The 11,050-nt window shown below is 49.3% G+C and overlaps 1 protein-coding gene across 4 annotated transcripts in view; it reads right to left on the reverse strand.

The window, feature by feature from the left end:
- Positions 1–8,487, reverse strand: part of FUBP3 (far upstream element binding protein 3) — a 41,415-nt gene extending 32,928 nt beyond the window's left edge. For 3 of the 4 annotated variants that reach the window (XM_037399482.1, XM_037399481.1, XM_037399480.1), the window contains exons 1-2: positions 8,335–8,472; positions 1,413–1,518 (exon numbers count right to left, since the gene is read on the reverse strand). In XM_037399482.1, coding sequence (XP_037255379.1) covers positions 1,413–1,518; positions 8,335–8,421 — 193 coding nt within the window. In that variant the 5' untranslated portion in view covers positions 8,422–8,472. Of the gene's footprint in view, positions 1–1,412; positions 1,519–8,334 lie in introns of all 4 variants that reach the window. The other variant, XM_037399483.1, reaches the window with a different exon arrangement.
- Positions 8,488–11,050: the final 2,563 nt, after the last annotated feature.

Consider the following 11,050-nt stretch of genomic DNA (forward strand, 5'->3'; position numbering starts at 1 on the left):
TTCATGTATAGCCACTTATCTAAACTATTCAGACGCAGCTCAAAATTGTTCAGCGTTCTCCAACACTGAACAGCCTGCACGACAGCCGAACATCTTTCCATAGAGAAACCAACACACCCCTGTAATGCCAGGCCTCTGGCTTCTCACAGAGTAATGCTCCAGCCTGAGATATAAGGCACAGGGGCTCACCCAGATAAACCCATTCTTTCCTAAAACATCAAACCAAAGGAGCAGCAACCTCTCACTCAAATAGAGCCAACACCAGAGAACAGTGGGTTGTGGCATGTGTTCAGAAAACAGTAATGTTAGCAAGCCAGAGGCTCCACATGAAAGAAACTTCACCCTGTGCTCCAGCACATTTTTTCAGAATGAGAAGCAGACCTGCAGTATTTTCAGCCTTCGTATCAGACAGAAAAAGTTAGTTTCAACACGAAGTGCTAGGCAGCAGCTTTGCTTATCTCCTCAGTACTGCTGAGCATATCTGTGGGGGAGAGAATCACCCTGCAGGGCCACCTGTGGCAGTCAAAATACAAGAGGAAATAGGAAGACAGAGCCATGGGTGTTTTTCTTTTTTTAATAACCAACTACAGGAAAAGGTAAGCTCTGTGCATCTATACAGCAGCAGATAATACAGTTTAAACACTTCTTGTAACAGTGCACATTATATTTGTAAAAAAGAAAACACCTGGTCTAACATTTTTGTGGTTCCCACCAAATATAAGAAACTAGTAACTTATTTTAAAATTGTAATGCTTCATACAATATTAACTCATTACAGTTACCAGATATGGTCCACCCAGTAGATTATTCTTTGGCTGTGGCCAATGTTAAATGCTTCAGAAATTTAAAAATTCTCTAAGAATAATTATGAAAAAAAGCTAAGCCCTATACAGGAAGTTTCCGTCCAACTTGTATCAAAACCTTTTCTCCTTAAAATTCATGTACAATGCAATCAGAACTCTTGACAGCAACTCAACTACTGTGCTGTGACCACTGCTACGCATGGAAAAGAGCACATGTAATACTGTCCCTATACACTGCCCACTATCAGAAAATAAGGGTCAGGGAAGAACAGCTTTACTATGTGTATCTGGTACTCTACACACGGGCTCCAGCGTGGCTCCAACAAGCACATCCTCCTCCCTCCCTTCCCCAGCTACCATAGAACAAGATTTAAATTAACAGAGTTCATTTGCTAATTCCAAAGGTTCATGAGCTAAGACAGAATTGCTTCACATTAATAATACTAATGCCTAGGAGCCCTGTGCTATCTAGATAAAACAGCACCAGGAATCTTGTATAAAACTTCTAACCACAGAAAGATGCGTTGATTTCTGTCCTTAAAGCAGACAACTGTCTCCATAGATGAATTTCAGGAGCGGAATTCACAAGACTAATTATAGCCAGCTTACCTCCATCATCCAGGGGCCGTTTCTGCACTCCATAACCGTAGACGGATGGGTCCACAAGTGTTGTAGAATTATTCAAGTGAGGAATATCTCCAATTTTAGCAGCAATCTGTAAAAACAGGGGATAAAAGTATGATTAGCATACCTGAAGTTTCATCCACCACAGCCAAATACTCTTTATTCCAGTAAGGCATTTACTCCAGTCCAGTCTTCTCTCAGCTACTTACTATATAGGTGGCTTTACAACAGTTCCAAGACAGCAGTGCTTCATTTGTAAAGGAAACAATTTTCTGCTTGCTTTTAATATTGGTTTATTTAGGATCATATTCACCCAGTTCTTCCAGATCATAAGTAGGTATTTACTCCCTGGAATGCTATATCCAGGTTTGTTCACTCAATGGACAGCTGACATGCTAAATCTTGCAAAGGAGAGCTCAAACCAGCTCATCAACTTTGTCCTGGAGAAGCTGACACCACCATAGCCATATAGGGGAACACGTGCTGCCTCCTGCATCCGTGCATATCCAGATACACAGAAATGCATACTTGCCCATCAGTGGGGGAGCAGAGGGAGAAGAATGTGAAAATACACAGCACAAGGGCAGGTTTGGGAACTCCTTGTCAAAAGAGACTGGATCACTCTGCATTTACTGTATGAAGAATAAACCAGCGGGCAAACTATTCGTCCCGATTTAGTTTTGATTTCCTGCAGCGGTCAATACAGCACGAACGTGATTAACACTGCCTGTGTCTCTGCTTCTATCCCTTACGGAAGGGTAAGTGCCATTCCCTGCCAAGCCAGGATGCAAGGAGGATACTTACAGAAAAGAGGAGACAGTCAGGTATCACAGTAAGGTAAGCAAAGAAACTAGGTGAGACACCCCTAAACATCACTTAATCAAATCGAAAAGTTAAGCTCGTCTCGAATGACACTTGGGAGACATCTATACAGATGGATGCCAGAGGCAAGCTTTTCACCCGCTCTCCAAGCCAACTGATGTAAGGCCACTCTAGGAACACAGAGGTGCATTACTTCGGTGCTGCACCTGAGTTAAAACACACTCAGGGACAGGCAAACTGCAGTCTCACAGCACCCCTTGCCTACATGAAGTATTTTGCTGTAATAAGCAAGTGCAGAACAAAGTAGTTACAGAACAAATATAAAGCACAGTGAATACTACAGCGTTTTGCTTCCTTTTCCAGGAAAAAGAAAATCATTAAATAGGATCTTTACTAGTAGTCTGATGTCGCTCTATTGTAGCTGGGATTTCACCAGAAAATAAGCAACAAGAACAGATGAAAAAGCATTTTACACAGATATGTTTTAAATGAAGACAAGGGCAAATGACAAATGTAACTAAAACTGTTTCTAAAATTTGAGTTTTACTGCAACAGAAAGACACCTACCGTAACTCTGGCTGTTGACACTATCGGCTGCTGCAGTAGAATAAACAACTGCCCAAGATTCAGAACCACAGGGTACTGAAAAAAAGCTATTTGAAATAATCTTGAAAGATTGAGGGCACTGCTTTTAGGAAGAGAATAGAAAACATTCTCTTCAATGCCTTGCTCCAAGCTCCATGGGCTCCAAGTTTTGACCATTTTCTTCTCATAGTCCGTTCTGTCCTGTCCTCTTTTAGAAAGTCAACAACTTCATTGTGCCAGAAATGCCAGGAAAGTATTAATAAAGTCTTCCTGCAGGACCAGCACAGTGACCATGTAGCAAAGCTTTGATGACAAGCACCTTGTACATCAGCATCTCCAAAAACTAATAAGCCCATAGAAGTCTGATTCTGAAAGCTTTAACACACCTTGTCCACTCCACGCTAGGGAGTGCCAGGCGATGCCCTGCTTTTCTGTTGAATGCTGTACTGCATCCGTGGCTCCCGCTCTTCGCCCACACGCTTTCCCCTTACGTTTGGGATGCAGAGGATCTTAATGAAGGTACAAAGACCATAGATATTTCCTGACTACTTCAAAGCTGAAAAATACATTTTTGAACAATCTATTAGCTGTCACATAACGTACAACACACGCTGAAAGGAACAGTATCAGGTATAACATACCCTGGCATGCTTTGTTGGAACGTTTGATTTTAACATGCCCTTCATGAACTCTCTTTCTGTTAGTAGTTATTTACCTGAAAAAAAAATATCTCTAAGTTGTAGAAACTGCTAGCTGATAGTCTGGAGCTGAAATCACACACCACACACTCAAGGGAAAGAAAAAAAATCGTCTGTAGATAGCAGAAGCTGGCCTACAAAAGGAAGCTAGCATAAAGTACAAAGGTGTGCACGAACAGATCGCTGGCACTAAGGCTGTTCGCTCCTAGAGTGGGAGAGCTTTGCAAACCCCTACTTGTGCTTAGCACAATTATTGCCCTTTGGTGGCAATTTTCCATTTATTATGGCACAGAGCCCTCCAAGTAAAGGGCAAAATAAGAATGTCAAAGCAATTTTTACATTATCAGCTTTTGGGATATTTTCTTTTTTTCCCCCCCCTTTTATTTAAACTTGCACCCTTATCTCTAAAGCCTCCCAGCTGCCACTGGATTATAGGCAGACCAAACGCCACCTCACAACAGCAGGAAAAAATACTCTGTAAAATTAAGAGTTCAGCTTTAAAAGTACATTTAGCAGTTAGAATACATTTTAACTTATGTTCAACTTAAAATGTGAACCTCAGGTTTTACTACAGGTTCAGCAGGGAGATAAGCATAAATGTTAGAACATAGCAAAAGTAAGCAGACCTAGTCCTTATCTGACTAAATGACCTTGAATAATGTACTGCTAGCCACTGCTTTTGTCCCGCTGTATGTCAGTTACTTTTTTTTTCCCCTCCTAAACCAAACACATCCATTTTACTAAGCTCTGAAATATACTGGAAAAAAGCATCACTACCACAGAACTGTTTATGCACCTAATCTCCCTAAAATAAAGCTCTCCCAACAAATACTTTAAATGATACAGCACAAACCTGAACTATAAATAGTAATGGTAAAGCCAAGAAAAACAAAATTGTATAGGTATATTTTCCTATACCTTGCACTTCTGCCCTCCTGTACCTTTAACATTCTTCAAAAATGGTGTAATACAAACCCATTTTTAAACATGAAGCTTCTTTGCTAGGCACAGCAAGATTCAAACACCAATATCCCCAGAATTCAGCTTTCAAGAGAAAGGGCCTAGCTTCTGTGAAGAATCTCCATGCTGTCTGGCAAAAGAACAGCAACTGGTAAAATCACCAGTTCTAGATATTAGCAGGATAGAAAACAGCAAGCTGCTGTCACCTGACCCTTCAGACAATTCTAGGGCTTCTGCTATTCTTCCCATTTGTGGAGCAGAATACTCCAGAGCTGGCGTGACAAACATTTCCCCGGAGCTCTGCAGGAAGGAGCAAAACCATTCACAACTCCATGCCACAGGTGGTCTTCCTAAATACTAGAGTAACTGCAAAGCCCTAAATCTATTTGAGGATGATCTGAAAAAGTACTCTGCAAGGGGATAAAGATAAGTTAGTCTAAGACCCCTCCATCCTCATGGAAATTAGAAGTTAGCACCAGATAATAGAAAGGGATTTTAAACATACAGCCTGTTGACTCTGAGTAAGTCTCAGGATATTCATCCACTTTCAAGGTACCCAAGATGGCATGCTACAGGCTTACCAAGCCACAGCCTTTCCTCTTTGTAGCGTTTCCAGAAATCCAGATTCAGACAGCACATATGGCAGGTTACAAGAATAGCCGCACATGTAAGGAAAAGGAACCACTAAGTGCTGCAGAGTTGTACTGAAAGCGAGCCTGCCAAGGAGAGCAGGAGAGGGTAAGGACCAAGCAAGACACTGTTTTGTCAGTAAGACTCAAGGACAGTCTGACAGAAACCCACTTTTGTCCAAAGTACAGGCAGCTCTGCTTATTTTCTGATCCCATTGCTCAGAAGGGGAGCTAACATCCTCTTTCACTCACCACCATCCAAAACGCCAAAGAAAAAAAGCCATGCAGCCTAGAAGCAGCCAGCCAGCCAGATCAGTCACCACCTACGACCCGTAAACTAATCCACTCGCTTGAGGTATGATGCAGAAGAGGCAGGACAGACCATCTCAAAGCCACAGCATTTACGTGAAAAAGTAATTTTTCCTCCATCTCAAATATTTAAGAGTCCACAAAAGACCCAAGCAAGTCCAGCACAAGCATTGAAATCAATGTACAAGTAATTTCTTTCCAAGGTATTCCAGATTTCTTACTCACATCCCAGTGACTTTGAGGAATGCAGTTACTTTGGTCAGAAAAGTCTTCCCTGTCCTCAATTATTTAGTTACTAATAACTAAGCATTGGATTCCACAGCACAATTTTAGTATTATGGCTCTCATGAGAACTAAACTTAAGACTAGTAATCAAATTTACTAAGCATAAGATTAAGTTTTGAAAGAGTTCAAGCATCAAGCCAGGGATGCCATACCAACCCACGAAGCAAGAACCATGAATTTTTTTTCCTCCGCTCCCTCATACCCTTAAAGCAAAAGTAATACTCAGAAAAGACTACAACATTGGCCAGAAACAGTACAAAAGCTGACATCTACGTACCAGATCCATACAGGCCAGGCAAACACAACATTACACACACTCGGTGAAAGCTCTGCCATCACCTGCAGTGAAGTGTTTGGTGTAACTGCGTTTACATCCCATCTGATTCTCAGTCAGGAAGTTCCATCACAGATTGCTCGGGTGGTGAGGTAAATATCCATCCCCTGAGCAATTAAGACCACCTTCATTCACATTTGGCAACGTCATTAGTGACAATTTAGTCCTGCCATTTTGTGCAGGAGAAGACTACCTAGTCTCTTACAAAGCCTCTACGGAACTAGATTAAATCAAGCACTTTTGCGGGGAGGGGGGGAGGGGAATGTTTTAGCACTTGCCAACAATTCTTTTCATCCCACAAACATTAATGGAAAAAAAATAATCACATTTTCAACAGGCAGCATACAACTCATTGCACAAAAATGTAGGCCACTGCGCTCCCATGAACATGTGCACAGCACGTATTTCTTGTATCCAGTGTAAAAAGATAGCAGGAAGGTTGCTACGCTGCAGCGCTTGACATAAAGTTGGCAACTTGAAAGATTTTGAAATCTTCCAGTTTAGACTAACTCAAGCCATAGGTTCACAGAAATCAAACATATTCTTTCAAGTATAATGAACATAAGGGCAGCAAAACTGGAGCACAGCTAGGTTACAGAATTACTTAATATTCCATCTCCTTTACACACAGGTTAGGGGGCTTCACAGATTCATCCTACAAACATGATGACAGCAACCACACAACACTGACTCTGATCCATTTGCAGTTAGCACTATGTTTTAGCCTAATGCCACCCAAGGCACCCCACTTTCACATTTAACCTGTTACACCAAGCAGATGAGTGGTATACACCATTGCACTTCCAACACACTCACAAATAATTTCAACAAGCCTAACTTAGCAACAAATAATTATCTTCTTCTACATAAACAGGTTATTCCAAGATTGTTCAACTACTAGCAAGTGATATTATCAGATATTCAACAAGACATTTTTGCAATGCGAGGCCTTCAGTAACAGAGGACCAGGTCAAGACAAACACAGCTGCAACATCTCTCAATTTAACTGCATCAAGTAGATAACCCTGGGCTAACAGCAAAGCTTTCAGACATCACATACTGCCAAGGCCACAGTGCTTTGTTAGCCGCTGAAAAAAGTGACGCATAGCCCCATTCAGGAGGCAGCTAACACGCAACCTGCCTGCTGCAATACTTATGGTGAGAAAGAAATCAATGACAGAAGAGTAGGCTAGCTTGTGATCTCCTCTGGAAAGGTGCTGGGTGTTCATCTAGAACATTGAGCACCTCTGTACGGGTCGCTGAAGACTGTACAGAAGGTGGACTTGCTGCCGTACTGATTCACAAGTGAGCCATGAGCGATGGTAAGCCACTTAAGATCCATTAGAGCAATTGCTTGAAAGGCCTTAGGGTCCAGCTTAGTTTCTTCAGAAGTTTCTCAGTGAAATGAGAAAAGGGAGTCTGGGCAACAGAAGGAGATTCCTCCCACCTGGCCTGTAACATTGGAAAGAATACAGTCAGGGTCTCTAAGTGCCATTTGGGCAGTGGTCCTGGTATTTAGCTGTATCACGTCTTGTTAAGGTGCAGTTACTAACCATGAGTAACGTGCAATCTGTTCAGAGATGGAATAAACACCTGCAACAGACACGTAATGAGAGGTGTGATGAACAGTCACAAAACCTGCACCGTGAGCAGCAGCTTCTTGTTTCTGGAGCCACTTTCCACTAAACCGAGGAGCGCACAGACACTTGCGATATCCTGTACTGAAGAGAGGGGTGTCGATTTCTGCAGGTGTGGGCACCTTCACCACAAGTTTCCATTTTAGCATTGTGCAAGCACTGAGATTCCCTTGGGAAGCACTCCCCTCTCTCTCCCCTTCCCAGGGGGGAATGCAAAGCTCTCCCTCTGCCAGGGCTTCTATTGATTAGCCTAAAGCGCAATTAAGGCCTCATTTAAAAAAAACGAATATTGGCTCGCACCCACCCACTGCAAAGTGCAAGACGACAGCTTGGCGGCCGAGAAGCCCCCACAGGCTGCAGACCGCCCCCTTCCCCGCAGCGCAGCGCTTCTGCCGTGTCACAGGCCCCGGCCGCGACCCGCGCCGGCGGGGGCTGTCAGAGGGCCCCGCAGCCCCCCGCCCCGCCCCTCTCCCCGCCGGGGACTGCCCCGGGGCTCCTCAGAGAGGCCCGCCGGCTCCGGCCTCCCGAGAGAGGGGCCGCCAGGCCGCGGCCCAGCCCCTCACGGCGGCTCCGCGCCCCGCCTCAGCCCCGCGGCCTAGCGGCGCCCCGCGGCCTCCGCCCGCCCCCGACCCGTCAGCCGGCGCCTACCTGCCGGACCCGGTGCAGAGCGTCGACGAACCCCTCGGGCTTGATCCCCACGGGCGCTGCGCTCTGCCCCTGCGCCAGCTCCGCCATGACACGCGCCCCGCGCCCGCCCGCCGCCGCGCCGTCCCGCCGCTCCGCCCGGGGACCCGCACCCGGAAAGGGAAAGAGCCCCCCGCTTCCGCCGGAAGTGGGGTGGGGGGGCGGGGGCGCCGCGGCGGGGCGGGGCGGGGCCGGGGGGCTCGCGCCGGACGTCACGGCCGCTCGCGTGCCGGCGGGGGAGCCCCTGCCCCGCCCCGCGGGAGCCCCCGGCCCGCTGCCCCCCGCAGCGCCCCACGGGGCTCAGCTCCTTGTCCCCCCCGGCCCCCATCAGCCCCACCCCTGTGCCCCACCGCTGCCCCCCGGACCCCGCCTGACCCTGCCAGGTTGTCCCCTCGGGGCTGGGCCACCCTGTTCCCTGCCCGTGCCGTCCCATCCCTGCCTATGCCACACTGTCCCTTGCCCGTGCCATGCTGTCCCTGCCCACGCCACCCTGTCCCTTGCCTGTGCAACCCCATCCCTTGCCCGTGCCATCCCATCCCTGCCTGTGCCATGCTGTCCCTGCGCGTGCCACTTGTCTCTTGCCTGTGCCATGCCGTCCCTGCCCATGCCTTCCCATCCCTGCCCGTGCCATCCCATCTCTTGCCCGTGCCACCCTGTCCCTTGCCCGTGCCATCCCATCCCTGCCCGTGCCACTCTGTCCCTTGCCCATGCCATCCCATCCCATCCCTGCCCGCACCATCCCATCCCTCCCTGTGCCATCCCATCCCTGCTGTGCCACCCCGTGCCACCCTGTCCCTTGCCCCTGCTGTGGTGGTGGCTGCAGCAGTGCCCTGCCAGTGGCCCCATTTGGCACCCCCTGCGGATGCCCCCTGCGCCCACCCCCTGCCCGTCCCCCCACCTGCACTGGTGCACCCGAATGGGCCCCACGGCCGTGCTGCACCCGCGCAGTGCTTGTGACACTTTGCGGGAGCTGCGGGCCATGGGGTGCCAGCACGTCCCGAGGAGCTCTGCCCCGCCGCTCAGAGCCGTGCTCCGCAGAGAGCTGGAGGTGCCGGGGCACCCCCGATCCCCGGGTCGGACCCCCGAGGCCACAGCGCTGCCACCGGGAGGCTGGGGCTGACGCCAGGACCAGTTAGTCGAGGATCGATGCTAAGCACATGCAAAAGCCCGGGATGTCTGGGCACTGGCGGTCTTTTTGGGGGTGTCCCAGGAGGGCTGCCACCCCCTCGCTGCCCTAGCCCAGCCCCTCTCATGTGGGGGTGCCCAGCTGCACAGGCTGGAGCATGCGTGAATCCTCCAGGGTCGATGGGGCACGGCTTATGGCACGGGGCAGGGACACAGGGCAGTGGGTGTCAGCTCTGCCGGCTGCTGGGTCCCCAGAGCAAGGAGGGGGGCAGTGGTGGGACCCCAGGTCTGGCAAACAACCCCCACAGCCTGGCCACACAGGGGGGCTTGACTTAACCCCCCGATGCAACGCAGGTGCATGAAGGGGTGGGAGATGCTGCCTCCGGCATGGCTGGCTTTGAGCGCCAGCCTGGAACTGGCAATGTTCCACCGAGCCCAGACCCCGTTTCCCAAAGCCACTGAGTATTAAATTTGGAATTCAAACTGTGGCCCAAGCTGCGCTGTGCTCCTCCTCAGCTGCTCTTGCTCTTTCCAGTTTTATGCATCTCATTCGCGCCTACGTGAGTAGGCAGGAATCGCTGAGGCCGACGGAATTGTCTGGTGGCTTTCCAAGAGCAGGGAGCGCGCGGCTTCACCCGGGTGCTCAGTCCGCTGCCCATCACCTGCGGTGTGCCCGGGGGCTTGCTGATCACCAGCCTCTCCTCTTTCAGAAGTCGGGATCATTTCCTTAAGCGAAAGGCCCGTTTACTTTAGGAGACAGAACACAGCCCGTGGGGAAGGGTTTGGGATGACCTGTATCACCGCAGCCACCCCATTATCTTCCGACCACGGTGGGGGCAACTCCCCTAGCCGTGCCCAGGGCTCTGCTGCTTCCTCTTGGAAACAGCCCGGAGACTTGGCTGCCTTCGGGGACTTTTTCCCCTCTGGGAAGACCAACAGGCTCAGCACCAGCCTTTCCCCAGGCAGGTGCTGGTGGGGGGATCACCCCGACAGTCCCCCCCCCGCTCTCATGGGTGCCCTGCCCTGGGTGGCACTCGCCCTGCAACCCCCTGGCTAATGCCAGCATGAACACAAAGGTGACCAAACCTGAACCCTAAGAGCCCTGGCGCTGGGATGCCGTAGCCTCTGCTGCCAGACCCAGCGTGACGCTGGGGGCTACGAGAGCCAAGTTTTGGAGGTCTCAAGCCCTGGCAAGAGATGGAGGAGCCTCCTCAGCACCCCCTCAGGATGGGGGCCGAGGGACCAGGCTGCTGGGAGGGTGACGGCAAGCCCCGGCGCTGGCCAGGCAGGGATGGCCAGGAGGGAGCCGAGCGAGAAGAAGACATCAGGCAGCAATTGAAAAGATGGAAATTACAGGCCTTAAACACTTCCAGAAACAAATTTCTGATGTAAATCTTCCCTTTGAGGGGAAAAAAAAAAAAAGGAGTGATTCTACGCCTCCATCACCCGCCTCCCCCCCGCCCGAGACACACACACCTTCACACACACACACGCTGAAATTAGTTGTGACAGCTGAAATTCTCCTCTTGTCGGACGCCGTTTGACAGGGTACTTA

Source organism: Falco rusticolus, chromosome 9, assembly GCF_015220075.1.
Source record: "Falco rusticolus isolate bFalRus1 chromosome 9, bFalRus1.pri, whole genome shotgun sequence".
In the NCBI taxonomy this organism is placed as follows: Eukaryota; Metazoa; Chordata; class Aves; order Falconiformes; family Falconidae; genus Falco; species Falco rusticolus.